Source organism: Mus pahari, chromosome 5, assembly GCF_900095145.1.
Source record: "Mus pahari chromosome 5, PAHARI_EIJ_v1.1, whole genome shotgun sequence".
NCBI lineage: Eukaryota > Metazoa > Chordata > Mammalia > Rodentia > Muridae > Mus > Mus pahari.
The window spans coordinates 70,989,343-71,006,829 of record NC_034594.1 but is presented as its reverse complement, the minus strand read 5'-3'; the positions used below and the strand labels follow the sequence as shown (position 1 = coordinate 71,006,829).

The 17,487-nt window shown below is 51.1% G+C and overlaps 1 protein-coding gene across 1 annotated transcript; it reads right to left on the bottom strand.

Moving 5' to 3' along the window:
• Positions 1-5,025: 5,025 nt before the first annotated feature.
• Bok (BCL2 family apoptosis regulator BOK) lies at positions 5,026-16,094 on the bottom strand. The gene is made up of 5 exons (XM_021198655.2): positions 15,742-16,094; positions 14,934-15,185; positions 12,334-12,462; positions 6,368-6,531; positions 5,026-5,749 (listed from the first exon to the last, which is right to left on the bottom strand). Exons 2-5 carry the CDS (start codon positions 15,154-15,156, stop codon positions 5,624-5,626), a joined length of 642 nt encoding a protein of 213 aa, XP_021054314.1. The 5' UTR covers positions 15,157-15,185; positions 15,742-16,094; the 3' UTR covers positions 5,026-5,623.
• Between the last annotated feature and the right edge of the window lie 1,393 nt (positions 16,095-17,487).

Sequence of the window (17,487 nt, the reverse complement as noted above, 5' to 3'; positions counted from 1 at the left end):
AATAGAGGCTCCTTGGTCTTCCAAACTCTATATGACCTAGCACAAGGCAAGGCCTGGGCCAAGTAGTGGGAGTGGGTGGGTAGGGGAACAGAGGTAGGTGGGGGGAGGGGTATGGGAAACTTTCGGGATAGCATTTGAAATGTAAATAAAGAAAATAATAATAGAAAAAAAAAGAAAAAGAAAAAAAGAACTGCATCAGCATGGCCTGAAGGGAAAGCAGCTTCAGGTCTGAGGAAGAGCTTCATAAAGAGAATTGCTGCTACAGACACATGATACGGGGTCCCCAGGGCAAAGAGACCCTAGTTCCCTCAGGCTCCAAAGGATTCGGAAAATTACACCGTTGTGCCAGTGGCCCTTAAATTCAGTCAGTTCCCTTCAAATTCAAAGAACAAGGAAAGCCGGGCGGTGGTGGCGCACACCTTTAGTCCCAGCACTTGGGAGGCAGAGGCAGACGGATTTCTGAGTTCAAGGCCAGCCTGGTCTACAAAGTGAGTTCCAGGATAGCCAGGGCTATACAGAGAAACCCTGTCTCAAAAAGCAAAAAAAAAAAAAAAATTCAAAGAACAAGGAAGGCACTGTCTCTTATTGCAGGTTTGGGGGAGTGAGACAGGGTGGGGTTGGGGAAGTAGAAATCAGGATGCACTGATAAACTGTTGCAACTATAATTCAGGGCCCTCTGGAAAGGAAATGGGGGGGTCTGTGACTGCCAGGGTGAGCAGAGATGGCAGCTGAGAGCTACAAGGTCACAGTATGCCATCTTCCCAGCTTCATCTCAGGGAAAGACACTACAGAGGACCCTGCATTTCTCTGGGGGAGAAAGCAGCTAGAGGCCCCGTAAAGGAACAGTTTCTAATTCAAGTTTAAGATTATGATTTAGTTTTTACTTTACATTTTTTAATTCTGTTTCTTCTAAACTGAAATTTTAAATTAAAATGTTGCTTAATTCTATAGGATATATGAAATGTGATTAATTTTTGACTTGCCTATATACCTTTCCCATTAAAGACAGTTTAAATATGATATAATAATTTCTGACTGTGCAGTGACACCAATTTAGTGTTTCGCCTTTGGAATTGGTGGTTCTCTTAAGTTCATTTTGCTCATGTAAGTCACTTGAGTGTAACATCTGTTCCCTACAGGCACAGCTGCCTCAGGGGTTCCCATGGTGGCTCTGCCAGCTCTCCCTAAGGCCAACATCAGGACCGGTTAGCCTTCTGCTCATTCCGTAGTAGCATATGAAGCCTTTCGTGTCATTTTGGAATTTTTCTAGTTTGTTTTTGTGGTTGATTTCAAGAAGTGGAATTGCTACCCACAGGGCAAATACCTGGCCTGTTTAGGTGCAGCCGTTCTTCCGTGGGGTTTTTTGTACCCCAGTGCATGGGCAAGGTGCCCACCCCCAAGAATGGTAGAGACGGGTATTAAACTTAGATTTAGACTAATGAGAGGTGGGAAAAGGGTAATTTGGGTTTGTATTTCTCTTATATTTTGATTTTCTTCTTGACTTAAGTTCACAAACTCCTTTGAATTAGGAATATTAATCCTAATCTCACTTTTAAGTTACAATTTTTTATTCATAGGAAATGCATGCAGCACAAAACTCAACGTTTTAATCTTAAAGTATGCAACCCAGTGTCATGTAGTATAGTCACAGTGTGCAACTGTCACCTCTATTTCCCAAAACTTTGATCACGTGGAAAGCCCATGCCCCCACATCCTGGTCCTCCTCCCCATCAGACAACTCTACTATTATCACCGTGTTGGCGAATGTTAAATGGTACCTGCATTCTGTTTCCATGTGAATTTTGTCTTGATTATTCTTAGGTCTAAATCATACATAGGAACTTTTTGCTCATTCCTCAGTTACAAAGGAATTCACAGATTTTTTTTTTCTAGTATTGCCCATGTTTTTACACTGGCCTTTGCTCTGCTGGCCAGTGGTCTTGGTGCAGGAGAGTCAGTGCAGATCTCCAGGCATGATTGACACTTTCATCAGACTGGACTTTGGTGGACACTGAAGTCTGATCCTGGGTTGTCTGCATCCCTGGCCTTCCAGCGTCCTCCATCTGTGCTGGTGCTCATGGCTGAATAGGAGCAAGCAGGACTATTCTGTGCCATTTCTCTTCCTTGGAGGCGGAAGTGTTTCCTGGCACATATGCTGGCTCACCCACTCTTGAGTTTGTGTGCACTCTCTCCCTCGCCCCCTGTTTCATGAATTCTATAATTAACATGTTCTGATTAAGGTAGAAAACATCTTGTTTTACAAGGAATACATGGGGTTTATGGATGCCCCTCTGGGGGGGAGCTGTCCTGTCTGAGGGTCCCCTGCCAGCCTTCTCTCCGTCCTGCCCTCCTGTGTCCTTAAGGTGTTGTTAGGACTTTCTTTATATGGGTTTTCTGATCTCCACACCACTTCAAGCCCCGCTCTTTTCTGGGTTCTTAACATTGAACATTTATTTTCTCGTGTTGGAAATAAACCAAAGGACAGATCCAGGGACAGAAGGCTGCAAAGGCAAGACCACCCACACAGCACATTGCCTCTTCTCTCCTTCCATCCCCACATCCTTCCACCTGCTGTCCACCAGTGTGCCAGGGCCACACTGGATGATGGACACATACAAGGGTTCCACTCTAAGGCAGAGCTCACACAGCCACCCAGAGCCTTCTAGGATACCCTCTTGGGGCTGGGAGCACTGAGTAAGTGAGTAGGACTGTATAGGAAGGAAGGAGTGGGAGAGCAGCAGGGCCTAGAGGTGGGTGGCAGGCAAGCATGAGGTGAGATAGATATTCTATAAGGGGCAATCAGTATCTCGGGCACTGAAACCTCTTGGGTCCATGGAATTCGTGACTCATCAGGATGGCTAGAAGACTTCTCAGTTCTCAGCCCCAATCTTATTGTCTAGCAAGGAAAACCAAGGCTCAGAGGCCCTAGTTCTAGCACCATCCTATAGCCCGAGCCTTGGGGATAGTCCTGCATTAGGAAACAGTGGGTCCTGCCCGAGGCTCCACTACAGTGAAGTCGGCCTGGAGACAGACGCGTGGGCCTACAGAGAAAGGCCGACTTGTGTTGGGTAGTGAGGTGGGGTAGTGACACGATCTGGTAAGAGCGGGTAGATCTCCTCTCCATTGTCTCTAGCTAAACTCGGTGTTGTGGTACACTTTGAACCCAGCACTCAGAAAGATGAGGCAGGAGGCTCTTTGTGAGTTTGAAGCTAGCCTAGGGTACAGACTGAGTACCAGAATAGCCAGGACTACATAGAGAGACTCTGTCTTAAAAACACAGCAACACATTGGAAATCTTAGCTAATTCACAGTGACCAGCAGGCCTGTGCTTCAGCCGTTCAGCCAGTCGGTCCTACTTCCTCTCCCACCTCCAGCTGTAACACTGAAGGCATCTGCTTGGTAAGCCCCATCAATGGCTCAGCCTGACCCCACTCAATCCTCCCCATCTTCAGAGCCATTTCCACACATTTCCCATCAGTTTGCATAAATAAAACAGTAAAAATTCTTCAGAGACAATGCACTTCCTGTCCCCTACCCTCTGGGGTCCTACAGGGGCTTGTGTCCATAAATAGCAGTTGGGGGTCGGAGTGAGGATTCCTGGGAGGCCCTCACCAAGCCTTAGAAATGCTGGTGGTCATCCCCTGTGGTGGGGCTCGCTCTCCTCAGAGGGAGAGACCTGGGGCTGTGGGGAACTATTTCTGTGGGCTAGGAACCCTCATTAGGCCCAGTGTCCCCAGCTTCCTCATGGCCTTCCATGACACTCACCCCAGCTCCTGCCAACCTTTTAACAAGAGATCCCCGTGAGACCAGTTCAACCTGTGCCACGGTCCGGGCACTGGTGAGGAGCGGCTCCGGGCAGCATGCTCAGCAATCTCAACTCTGTGGCTGAGGAAGATAGAGTCTCTATTAGCGTAGGTGTCACTCTGAGCACTTTTATAGAATGCTAGAGCTTGGAATTTGAAAACGTGTCCACCATTGTCTTTTAGTTAGGAGCATAGAGCACTACTTGCATGGAACTCCATTTGATCAGTGTCCAGATGGACCTGGCCTTCCCTATGTTTTGAATATCTCTATTGCTACATCACTCCCTAGACTAGAACAGAACCGATATCAGAACCCTACCCTCGAGTGTCACCAGACAAAGCCTCCATACCTCAAAAGTCTCTAAGATGGGCTGCTAGACACCCTAAAGTGGCTCAGCCTACAGCAAGGGGTCATTGCCTCTTTGACCTCCACGGGGATGTGAACCCCATGGAACTACAGGGCTTCCCTCGGTTTGACACAGCGCCCCCCAACACACAGCCTGGCAGGGGGCAAGCTGCTAGGCCAGGTCAAGTCAAAAAGAAACACAGACGGACTGGGCATGGCCAGCCAGCACATACCTCTAGTGCTACAGGGCTGGCTGGGACTCCCAAACACTCCCATTGCCTGACTTAGATAACAGACATCAGGAAAGGCTGGCTGTCGGGAGCCTAGTGAATGTGTAAGGAGAAGATACAGGCCTGAGTGAGTGTGGACTGTTTGATGTAGGCATGACCGTGCCAAGGAGCCAGTGCCTCAGACCCATAGGCAGGTAAAGCCCTCCTTTGGTCTGAATGGCTATTGGCAGGATGTGCATGTATGAGCATTTATGAATGATTGGCCAGTGCGTACGAAAACCTAGTGACTGCAGCTTCCTCCTCTAGATGATTACAGCCTGAGACTGTACCTATAGACATCTACTAAGGCTAGCTACCCCTCCCCACACCATGCATAACTGCTGAGGTTCCAGGTTGCTGCAGGGCCATCAGAGTGTACACATCCCACCTAACCACAACTGTTCTGCACATGTGACTGTGTGTGTTCTTTCCTTATTCCCTCACAATCCCTGGGGAGACCAAATCCAGAGCCATTCAGGACACAGCAGGTAGGCAAGGGTGTTGAACTTCTAGGGAAGGACTGGACTGGCCCAGATTCTGAACTCCTAGAGCAGGTGGTATTTGGCAGTCCTGTGAGGACAGACACAAAGAAAGCAGAGAAGAGTCCCACACTTCACTGGGTAAAGCTTTATTGGAGTATAACTTATACAGACCCCCTCATCCACAGGATCTCTCGTTCATTGGTCAGGTGAACTAGCCTAGAGCCCTACCTCTCTGGTTCCTGCCACGAAGGACCCATCGTGGCTTAGGGACACCTTCATCTAGAAACAGCCTAAGCGGCAAGAAGCCCTCTTACTCTGCATCCCTGGCTTCTCCTGCATTAGCCAGAGTCCCCTTCAGATCAAACATACAGGGCCTGCTTCCCACAAAGACTGAGGCCAGCTCATGTCCGGGGAAGGCCCCTTCCTTGGGTGGGGCCTGGGAAATCAAGGGAAAGTATTCACAGGCCCCTTTCTCTAGCTAGGGCTGGACACCGACCCTGACTTTCTGGCAGGAGTTCCAGGGGTCACAGAGGCCAGCTCCAGCCTCTGGCTTTCTCCACACTCCTGTCCCAGAGGCCAGGGTCCACAAAGGAATGGGGTTTGGGACAGGGCCCCAGGGGCTAAATGCTCCCGATTTGAGTGAGGGAGGTGCTTTGCAGGTACTGGAGGCCCCTTGAGTTGGGCCCAGGGACCCTAGGAGTGGCCCCTGCCCTGGTGGCCAGCTCATCTCTCTGGCAACAACAGGAAAAATGCTGCCTTCAGGAAGCGGCCAAAGCTGCAGAGCGCGGCCACGAGCCAGTGGGAGCGGAAACCAGGGTCTGTGCTGACCACACACTTGAGGACATCCGTCTGGGAGATAAAAGGAATAGTTAGCAACGCCAAACACCCAAGGCCTCTAGTACCCTGCGCTAGAAAAAATGCCTACCAAGTCACAAAGGGAACATACAAAGGTGTTTGAGAACGGATGCTGCAGTCCATCTGGACCAAAACTCGAGCAGGACACCTGAGAGCTAGGTGGGGAACAGTCTCAAGTCTGACATTCTTGCCTACCCATATTATAGGTGAAAACAGAGGCTTCTGGGTAGAGCCAATCTTCCGTACCCAGTACCCAAAAGCATCTTGGATTTGGCCAGCCGTGTAGGCAGTCAGGCATGGATCCCGATACCCCACCTCTAGGTCTTCTTAAGAATGCAGAAAAGTGGGGCTCCCAAGAGGAAAGTGAGGGTGCTTTGGGCAGTACTGAAAAGACTACCATTGACCTTTTTCTGCTAGGCACCTTTTGGGAGCGTCAAGGAAACAAGAGTTTGGAGTCAGGAACCATGTCAGTACAGACACAGAAGAGCCAGCACCTGCCTATATCTCCTAGCAACCCTGAGTCCTGAGGCCCTTGCTCTCATCTCCCATCCCACCCCACCCTTCTGCTTCCCAGCACCGACACCCAACAGCCCTGCCAATTCTTGGGCTCACCCATCCGCCACGCCTCCGCAGCCAGGTAGCCAAGGTCTTGCGTACAAATTCCCCCAGGCAGTCAACCAGGGCATGAACCATGGCAGGCTGAGCCTGCCGGACGCAGTCCACAGCTAGCCCCGCGGCCACGGAATACAGGGACACTACCTTGCCCCATGTGATACCTATAGAAAGATAGTTGCTGATCAGATCCAAGCCAGCGTCCAACCCACAGGCTAACATAAAAAGCTGAGCTTCTCTGAGCTACTTTCTTGCCTGTCATCAGCTGGTGCTAGGAACCCCCCTGCAGGCCACCACCACAACAGGTCACTTGGCTACAGCATGACCATAGTCTCCAGCCGGTCAGATTGTTCCCTTCTCAGACAGTTCTTAGATAGATGGGGATTCCCAGCTTCTAATGCATATGCGCTGGAGCGTAGGATGAGACCAGCTTTACCCATCTGATAAAGGTGTCCACAAGAAAGCAGTATAACTCAGCCCAGACTGGTTCAGAACTAGAAAAGAACATCAGGCAACTTCAAGGGTGTGCCCAGCCCTGTTTTGTCTGCAACTCTGAACCTTGATCTCAGGGCACTAGGTCAGAGCCTATTCTGTACTTGTTTTATTAAAACAAAACAAAACAAAACAAAACAAAAAAAAGCCAAGACCCACCCACAAGAGGGCTTTTCCCCAGACTGTGGACCTGGGGGGGGGGGGTGAACTAAAACCCAGAAATACGATAGATAAACAAGAGGAGGGGATTATATGCAGCTCCTTAATATATAGGAATTTAGAGGCTGAAGAGATGGCCCAGGAGTTAAAATCGTCTGTGCAAACCTGAGACCCAGAGTTCAGATCCCCAGAACCCAGATAAATGCTGGGTGGGTGTGGCAGCCCACCCACCAGCAAAAGCCTTGGAAGGCAGAGACAGGACCCTCAGAGCAAGCTGGTTAGCAAGACTAGCCATATCAGCAAGCGCTGCCTATCACTGAGAAATTCTGCCTCTGTAAATCAGAAGAGTAATTGAAGATAATGGCCAACATCAACCTTGGGCCTCCAGGAGGACATGCCTGCGTATGTGACCATAGGCATACATACACACATGAGAATGGGGGGAAATAGAGAAGTTTTGTATTCTGTTACTAGCACTGCCAGAAGACAAGCGTACAGTCCTAGCATAATCAAAACACGTTTGCAGAAGAAGCAGGAGAGTCAGGAGGTCAATCAAGGTCATGCTCAGCTGCATAGCTTCCAGGCCCAGCCTGGACTACATAAATTCTTATTTCAAATCAGGGAGCTCAGAGATATGGCTCAGGTTAGAGGCCAGAGGACCAAGTCCAGTTCCCAAGACCAACAATCAGCTCACAACTGCCGGGACGCCAGCTCCAAGCAGATCTGATGCCTCTGACCTCCGAGGGCACAGGCACATATCCACACACAGGTACAAACATACACGTAAGTAAAAATTAAATAAGTGTCTTTAAAAAGACGGGGTCGGTGTGGTTGTGTGTACCCCAGTAATCCCAGTATCAGGAAGCTGAAGCAAGAGAGCCAAAAAAGGTACAAATAACACAGTTCAAGCATTTAAAAAAAAAAATCTATTTCCCGTTGTTAATGGCACAAGAAGATGCATTATTACAAGATGGAGCTGTGGCCTACCATATTAAAAAGCTTCAGGGGTTGGAGAGATAAACAGTAAAGTGTTTGCTATGCAAGCATGAAGGACCAGAGTTCAGATCCCCAGCCCCCATGTAAAAGCCTGGCATGCTGGCATGCTGACATGCACCTGTAAGCCCAAGGGGCAGGGATGATGGAGGCAGAAGGATCCTTGGGGCTTTCTGGCCTAGTCATCACTGACATCCTAGCTGAGTAACTGTCTCAAATAATTGTCTCAAATAAGTGGATACTACTCACCATTAACCTCTACCTACACACATGTGCCCCTGTGCGCGTACGCGCACACACACACACACGCACACACACACACACACACACTTGTAAAGATGAGAAATAAAGGTTCAGGTACACACACACACTCATTAAGATGAGAGATAAGGGTTCAGGTACACACACACATACTTGTGAAGATGAGAGATAAAGGTTCAGGTACACAAACACACACACACACACACACACACACACACACACACACACTCATGAAGATGAAAGAAAAGGGTTCAGGTAACCGCTGTTCTCAGCTTTGCTAGGGCACACAGTTGGAAGGACATCTGATAGCCATAGGCCCTGTGAGACATTGACCTAAGCAGACTATGAAACTCCCCTCCACCCACCTTCACACAGCAGTCAGAATAACCTCATACAGTGCACGAACCAGCACACAGATGTTCCCCACAGTACCATTCACAATGACCAGAAAGGAACACCCGCACGTGCACGAGCAAACTGCTGCGACTGTGCAACAGCCTACATATAGCCACAAGCCAGAGTGAAATTTTGATGAATGTCACAATGAATGCCACAGCAAGGGGAAGGAACCAAACACAGAAGGGCACAAATCCCGTGCCACTCCACCTACAGAAAACGCACAGAACAAGCATGCCTGCTGAGACAGAACAGATTCAGAAGGGCTTGGGGGTGAGGGACAGGGAGTGACTGCTGATGGGCAGTATGGCCTCAGGATTCTGAGTGCTGACATTTAATGTGACTAAATGTACCGTATATGCATGTCACCTCAATAAAAAGGAATAGGGGGAAAACAAAAACAAAAACCCAGCTCCCTGAAAGCCGGCAGCGACACTCGCTGGCCTCTAACTCTCCCAAAGGAGCTACTTGCTCTTCTTTCCAGGTGAACCCAAGTCTGTGAGCCCTGCTGAGCCGCACTCAGGCTTTAACCACACCCTTGTCACTCTTGGACACAGCTCTAGCTCTTGGTCTGCTGAGCATCCAAGAGGCAAGGATGCTCATGGTCAGCCAAGTCCCAGAGCCCAGTCTCTGCTCCGCTGTTAACTGCTTGTTCCCTTGATGGCGTGGAGGATGGGCCTAGTATCTGAGTTACCCAGGATGCCCTAGTCCATCAGAAGAACCCAGGAGCTTTGATGCTTCGGGTTACACAGAGTGTTGCATGGGGTGGCAGCATTCCCAGTAAGGAGCAGGGGAAGATGATGCCCAGGGGCACGGCATGGGGAGCGCCTTCCCTAGGGCTCTGGGGTATCCACAAACATGGGAACACTATAGTTATAAACTACCTAACTGTAGACATGTACAGCCATCTAACTCTGGGACATTATTTTAAAGTTTGGGGGAGGTCAGTGTGGTATTTGCTTTTTGAGACAAGGGTTTTCTATCCTGACTGTAGACCAGGCTAGCCTCAAACTCAGATATCCACCTGCCTCTGCCTCCTGGGAGAGCTGGAATTAAAGACATGTGCCACCACACCCAGCTTGATTTATTTATTTTAATACATCTGAGTGTTCTGTCTGCATGTATATCTGCACCACAGAGGCCAGAAAATGGCTCATCCCATAGAAATGGATAGAACGGGAGTTCCAGCTGCTTATAAGCTACCAAGTAAATACTCTTAACTGCTGAATCAGCTCTCCAGCCCCTATAATTCTAGAACATTTTATCCACATAGCCTCTGATCCACCCCACCCCTCATCCTAATCTACTATGTTAACATATTCTGCACATTTTGCACAAATGGAATTTGTGTGTGGCACATGTAAGGCACTGCTCTGCCTCAGTCCTTTCCATGGCTGACCACGTGGAATATCAGTCAATTAGTCAGTTAGTCAATTAGCAGACACATGGAATCAGTCACTACTTTTGGCTCTGCAAATAATGCTGCTGGGAACACACAGCCAGGTTTCTCTTGGGTCTCAGTTCCTTTAGGCACACACCTAGCAGTAGATTGGGGGGGGGGGGGTCATGTGGATGACCCACGCCATGCTTCACCATTTGAGGACCTGCCAGGCTGTTTTCCACAGTGCTGTGCGCCACACATGTCCTACCAGCTCTGAGTAAAGTCTGAGCTCCCTTGTCCTCGTCAACACTGTGGATAACTGGCCATCCTGGAAGTGTGACTCCATTCTGGCACCATGACTGATACTGATCATCGTGGGTGCTTGTCTGTAAAGCCTGCTGGTGCTTCCTGGCTGTCACAGAGAAGTGGCCACCCTACATTCCCATGGCCTTCCTTCCCCACTCAGGCGGCCACCCATGGCTGGCGTCAAATGGAAAGGCTCTGTCTCCCCGAGGGGATCTCCCAGAGCGAGTGCCTCTCTGGGCTGCCTCCATGTTTGGGGTAGGCTTGCATCAAGCAGGGATGCTGGACACGGGGTGAGGCTATTCTGGCCTCTCCCCGGCTCACACTCACTACCACCCAAGGCCCCAGACCTTCTCTCCTGCTCATACCTACCACTAACAGAGACCCAGTCCCCCATGCCCCCCATGTCCTAGGGTGACTGCAGCCATCAACAGACCAGATCTGTAGTCTCCAAAGCAAAAGGTTCCTTATAAATGCAGCCATCCACGGCTCGTAAACTAGCCTGCCTGACAGCTCGGAGACAGACACCCAGGCGGCCACTCGTGGCTGGCGTCAGCTGGATAGCTTCAGTGAGGCCAAGGGTGGCCCTCCACCCAAAAATGCCTGCCTCCTGGCTTCCTTCCCGCGCCCTACCCACTGTCATTCCCTCAAGGGTTAGGTACCCCTCAAAGAAGGGACAGAAGCTTGCCTGTTAACTCCTGGTACAGTTTCTCCCACCCCCAAGCCACAGCCCTTCTCTGCCTCACCCACTCCACCACCTACACACTCACTTACATCCCACAGCCCAGCCCCTGCATTTTTTTTAGTACAGAGGCTGTACTGGCTGACCCTGATCTGTCATGGGATACTCCTGAGGCTGGCCTGGGCCTCGCCACTGCTAGGCAAAGACCACACAGATCTGGTGTCAGTGATTCCTATGGACAAGAAGGTGCCTCTCAGGGTTTGGGGAGATGAACCTTGCAGCCTCCTGTAAGTCTAGGGCAACGAAAGGCAGGGAACTTGAGGCCACGTGGGAGGAGGCTGATGGAGCCTGCCTATCGCTCCCTTCTGAAGCAGACAAGGAAGTTCCTGGGAGAGTCCCAAGCGAGCATGCTCACAGTCATCCAGACTAGGGTGTCCCCAACCTCCTAAAGTGCCCCATGCCTGGCTGCTCTCTCTGACTTAGGGATGCTCTTTTTTTTTTTTTTTTTTTTTTGAAATGCCTCACATGGATCTAGCTGTGGAAAATTAAGTACCATGGTCACTAAAAGCCCAGGCTATGCCACTGCAGTCCCACAGAGAGCTGCTGACCTGCAGGGAAGGCATCACAGCCTCAGCCAGTGCCCAGACGCTATCAAATGGCAGGGTTGTGCCCTCAGAAGGACGAGCAGCCGGGCCTCGGGCTGGCTCAGAAGATAAAAGCACCTACAGCCAAGCCTGGAGTTCAAGACTCAGGGACAGAGGGAAAAAAGGAGAGAGCCACCTCTGAAAGTTGTCCTCTGATTGCCACGTATGTGCTGTGGTTCAGTGCATGAGCATACACACACACACACACACACACACACACAAATAAAAATGTAATAAAAAACAAACAAACAAACAAAAACCAGTCAGGTGTGATGGTACACACCATTAATCCCAGCAGTCAGGAAGGAGGATCTCTGAGCTTGAGGCCAGCCTGGTCTACAAAGTAGAGATCCAGGACAGCAAAAGCTATACAGGGAAACCCTGTCTCAAAAAAACCAAAATCAATCAATAAGTAAAATTAAACAGCAAAATGGCCAGCAGCCCCTCCCTCCCAGTGCTGTGTGAGGTAGCTCTTCACGGGGCTGGGCTGTTCAGAACAGCCTCAAGTGTCAGGAGGCAAGCATGACGGCAGTGATTTGGGAACCCATAGGGCGGTGTTAGGGTACCCCAAGATTTTTCTATCCCTGCAAGCCTGCCTGCTTCACACATGTTAAGCCCTTCCTAGGGGTGCCTCAGCTAAATAGGTCAGACCTACCTGCCGAGAAGATGTGGCCTGCCACTGCGAGGAAGGCATCTGTCACCACAGGCTCCGACTGCAGGGGGATGTGCAGCTGCCGGGCCACGTTCCGGTATACGCTGGGACGGATCTGCTCCAGCTCATCTCCTGCACAGGTACACAGTGGGTCAGGTCCTCTCCCACCTTAGCCCTGTGGTCAGCACTGACCGAGACTCCGTGGTATACCAGATCCACTTGACCTTAAGCTAGCACCTTCCCTTCGCTAGGCTCTGACCCCCCACTTCACCTGTTTGATTCCCACCCCTTCACCTTATCTTGCTTCATCTGACTCTCCCAACCTTGGCCCCATGAACAAAGAGACTAGGGAGACGGTGGAACCTCCAAGCCCCCTAGGGCAAGCTGGCTGGGCCAGTGGGGCTGGAATCCTGCCGTGGTAATGGGTGGTGCCTGTTCAGTGACTCAAGGCAGACAGGCAAGCAGATAAGCAAGTGGATGGGCAGAGCAGGAGGGACCAGGCAGACAGAACTCAACATGGAGAGAGGCTTGGCTGGAAGACCACATATATGGAGTCACCCCCTACAGCCCCACGAGATGACGACAGCTTAGGCCCTGGCATTAGCATCACTGGTAATGGCTCAGTGAACTGACTTAGGCCTGGGACAATGGTACCTACCGCCCACATGCCAACCTAGGTTCCTGATGCCAAATGGGTGTGTTTTTATGGATACTACATCAGCCCAGTTAGAGCTGTGCCAAGGAGATGCCTTCCACAGTCCCGCCTGCCCCCTGGGCTGCAGTGCCCTTGGCAGTTTCATGCATGCCCAGGGAAAGATGGTGCCGGGAATTCCACACAGCCTCTGCTCTGATTGGGTGTCCCCGGCCCAGCCACTTCCCCAGCCAAAGCAAATAGGGAAATGCTGTTGCTGCCTGGCCTGTCCCAGCGATAAGGGCACCCACGTCATCCCCGAGGCCAGCTGTGCTCTATCTAATTAATTAAGATCTGGAACCAGAGTAGAATCAGGAGGAGGGGGGCCCAGGGGATGGAGAGATAGCATGGAAATTCCCAACGCTTGCCTGACTGTTGCCAAGGATAAACCCTGGGGGCCTTTGGAGACTGACCCTAGGAGATGGCTCAAGGACACAAGCTAGGCTGCTTCCTGTTTGTGGCTGGGGTCAGGAAGATATCGCTGACCTTAGAAGAATTCACCTTGAACGGTCAGGACAGCATCAAACATAACCTGAACAAGAACACACGGCCATTCGTGCTCTCTCCCTCCGGGAATCCCCTTAACCGGTCTAGAAGGCTCTGAACTCCAGAGGGTGGGAATAGCACTGGGTGATGGGAATGGGCCTTAGAGTTTCTGAGTAGTCAAAGGGCTCCTGCTGAGTGCAAGGCTTTGCACCTGCACCTTTCTACAGACCAGGGTTCAAGGCTCTCAGGACCTGCCAAAAGGACTGTGAAGGCAGTAACTGCCTGGGTGAGACCCAAGACAGGACTTTCCCTTTGCCACCCCACTGCCCTCGGGACTTACAAGAGGCCAACGCGGCCTTTCTCCAGAGAGAGCCAATGGTCTCCTTTCGTCTGCTGAGTTCACCCAACCAAACCTCTCATTCACACTTTCCACATACCCAGAGATAGTCCCCGCCCCCTCTGTCCATGCACAGCCCTCCTGGGAACCCAACTCAGACCCAACGGACTCCGCCTCCCTCTAACTCTTGAATAGGCCAGGTTTACACAGACCTGCTCCTTGAGGCCAACCCAGCACCAAGATGTGGGGTCTATATAAAACAGTATGTGTGCACACATCTCCCCAGGAAGCTAGGTTTTACAGAGCTCCCTCCAACCAGGAGAGTGCACACCCGCTCCCCCTGACACCCACTCACCCATGTATTTGTCTCTGCTCTCACTTCCCAGTCCCTTACAGCCCCAGGTCCCAATCTGGCTATGCTAAAGTGAACTGTCCTGGATCAAAGGTTGGCTATCCTTCCCCATCACATATCCAGGTCTTAGAGGAGCTAAAGAAAGCTGCTGAGCTAGCTAGCTATGTGTGACCCCCAGAAACAAGTGTCCCAGATATCCTTCAAGAAGGCCCTGGGGGGCCTTCCCATCAAGGGAAACTGCAGTGGGTGTCGGACCTCGGCCAATAACTAAAAGGCCTATTTTCCAAAACAAACACTGGATCACGTGGTACCACAAAGGATTTTTTAGTCCAGCAGAGTACAAGGGTCACAATAAAGTTTAGCTGCTAAAATACTGCTCTTCCAGAGCTTTCTGTGTTTTATGGCAAGAATGTCTATGATCTGGACTAAGCAGGCACCAGGAGGGGGGAGGTTGACAAAGGAGCCTGCAAGCAGGCAAGCCTGAGGACGAACAGAGCAGCGCCAGCCTGGGTGGCCTATCCTTGCACCCTCTCCATTCCAGACAGATTTGGACTCCCACGCACGCCTCCTCTCTCTACGCCAGAGGGAGGGTGAGGCACAACCGCAAAGGGGCTGGTCATGACTCAAGAAGGGAATGTCAGTGCAGAACAGCTGTACCCGAAACACTGCGGGCAGGCCCATCCAACCAGCTATAGAGGGGCGGCCTGAGATGGTACCTGCTGGTGCCCCACACTCACCCAAGCGCAGCAGTACTGTGCACACCTCTGCCAAGCGTCCTCCAGGGGCAGGCGAGGCACGCTCTGGAGCGCTCCAGGAGAGGCCGGCGCGCAAAAGCCGCGCATGCACGTACTCCCGGCCTAGTGCCTTAGCCTGGGCCACCAGCTCCTTGTCTGTGGGCGAGCGATCAAAGGCGTCCATGATCTCCGCAGCAAAGACAGAAGAGCGCCGCAGCACCTCCATGGCCGAAGCGCGGGCGAGAGGCGCCACACCTACGAATAGACTGAGTTCGGACCGGATCGCTTCCAGCCAGGTGGCGAAGGGACTCCCGCCACGCAAGGAGACCCAGAAGCGCGGCCCGAGGCACAGCGGTCCCCACCGCGTGCGCCCTGGTCTCGTCCGGGGCCGATTCAAACAACACAGGCGGTCGGCTGAGCGCCGCCCTCCGGTTTCCGATAGCCTCTCATTTTGCACCCCAAACCTTTTAAAAGTGTCACGTTCTTTTTAAGTTCTAAATTAAATCTCGCAGATCCCAGCGGTGGCCAGGGGTTAGAAACACCGCAGGGAAGTGGCGATAGGTTCTTTAGTCACAGTGCCCAGGCTCGAGGACCAGTTTTGGGGAGACGGAGGATGCAGAGTAGCCTGCTGCGACCAGCCGACAAGCAGGACCCCGCGGGCTCCTCCCTGCCGGCGAGTCGGGTCCTAAAAAAGGCTCCTGGGCTTGGAGACCACGCACCTGCGCACCTCGCAGAGCCGGTGTTTGTCCCCGGTGTCGCTGTTCCCATGGTGCTACATCCAGGGCACCGACGCCACGCCCGCCCGACTCACCTCTCCCGCCTCATGGCGCGCGGGGCGGCGGTGGAGTTCTGGTTTCAGGACCCGCGTGCGGCTGTCTCTGCCAGTCTAGACCCTTCCATTCAAACCCGCGAGCCCGCGCCCCGCCCCAGCGCCCGCCCCGTCCACGCCCGAGCTGAAGCACAGGCTCCTCCGGTCTTCCCGCGCGCTCGCAGAAGTCCTGGTCCCGAGGGGTGCGGGAGGCGTACCGCGGACTCCCCGCGGGCGAGAAGCCAGGCTTAGGGCTTCGCCTTCTAAGGAAACGGCAACCCCCGGGGGCGGAGCCGCAGCCCAGCTTTGCCCAACGCCTCCCCGGTTTAAGAAAGGCCAGCACAAGTTCTCGGGATGCGCCCGGGAACGCCGCCAGGCTGGAGCTGTCCCGGCAGGCAGCGCGAAGAACATCCAGCTCTGACACCAACCCACTGGGGCGCACCAAGTTCCATTTTAAAATGGGCTGACTTATCTTTTCCTTATTGCTTTATAGAGGCTCCTTAAAGATCCTGGATTCTTGTTGTAGAGGATCCGATGCCCTCTTCTGACTTCCGAGGGCACCAGGCATGCACGGGGGTGCACAGACATGCAGGCGGGCAAACATTCACACACAAAACAAAAATAACAATAAGTAAATATTTAAAAATAGATTCTGGATTCTTGGCTTAATAGAAGCCTTTGGAGTGTGGTGAAGACTTGAATATGTGCATGGTTGAAGATACCACAAATACCCATTCCCATTCAAGTCTAGCTTTGCTTTTAATGAGCTGGACTTATTTATATCAAATCCAATATATAATCTTTTGTAGTTATTTAACTCTCATTAGGGTGTTTTCCTTTGACAGAAAAAGGGAAGAGAGGGAGAGAGACAGAGACACAGAGAGAGTCAGAGACAGAGACAGAGAGACTCACAAAGAGAGAGAGGCTTGTCTGGAACTCTGTGTTGACCAGCTAGTCCAACTTGTAGTGATCATCCAGCCCCTGCCTCCGGAGTACTAGACTTCAGAAGCATGGTTACCTTAGGGTTCATACTTAGACCTATGATGGATCACAGACATCATTGTAAACAGTCTGGCAGTGAATCCCAGCTCCCCTTTTCCATACTGATTTCCAAGAAAGTCAACATCATCTACTAGACTCTGTTCTTCTTCAGCTTTGGACCCAACTGCAAAATCCCAACAATGGGATTTGCTAGCTCGACCTAGTTTGTGTAAGTACAACATTTCACTTAGAGCTATAAAATGCATTTTCTACACACGCACACCAAAATAGACTGTACCTGGAACCATAAGCGAGTGTCAACAGATTTCAAAAAACCGAAATCATACAGCAATTACTCTCTGAATTAAAGCTAAATTGCAGAAAAACCAGTGGAAGTCTCCAAATGCTTGGAAATGAAACACTGTATTTATAGTGAGGCAATAAATAATAAATCACAATGAAATTGTTAAAAGGTTTATTTGTGTGTTTTATGTATGCGGGTGTTTTATCTGGATGTACATCTGCACGCAAGAAGAAAGCATCGGATCTCACAGGACTACAGTTATAAGTGGTTGTGAGCCACCATGTGGTTGCTGGGAATTGAACTCGGGACCTCTGGAAGAGCAGTCAGTGCTGGTAACCTCTGAGCTACCTCTTGAGCCCTACAATGAAAATATTTTCAGGTGAACAGTCACAAAAGCAGAACAAGCCCACATAAAAACCCAGCATCACCACACACAAGTCCACATAAAAACCCAACATCACCAC

Bases quoted from the DNA above. Each gene is read 5' to 3' on its own strand.
- Bok (XM_021198655.2), bottom strand. From the start codon at position 15,156: ATGGAGGTGCTGCGGCGCTCTTCTGTCTTTGCTGCGGAGATCATGGAC. The intron at 6,532-12,333 runs GTAGGTCTGACC...ATCTTTCTATAG, and splicing joins AGGCCACATCTTCTCGGCAG to GTATCACATGGGGCAAGGTA. The intron at 5,750-6,367 runs GTGAGCCCAAGA...TTTATCTCCCAG, and splicing joins TGCGGAGGCGTGGCGGATGG to ACGGATGTCCTCAAGTGTGT.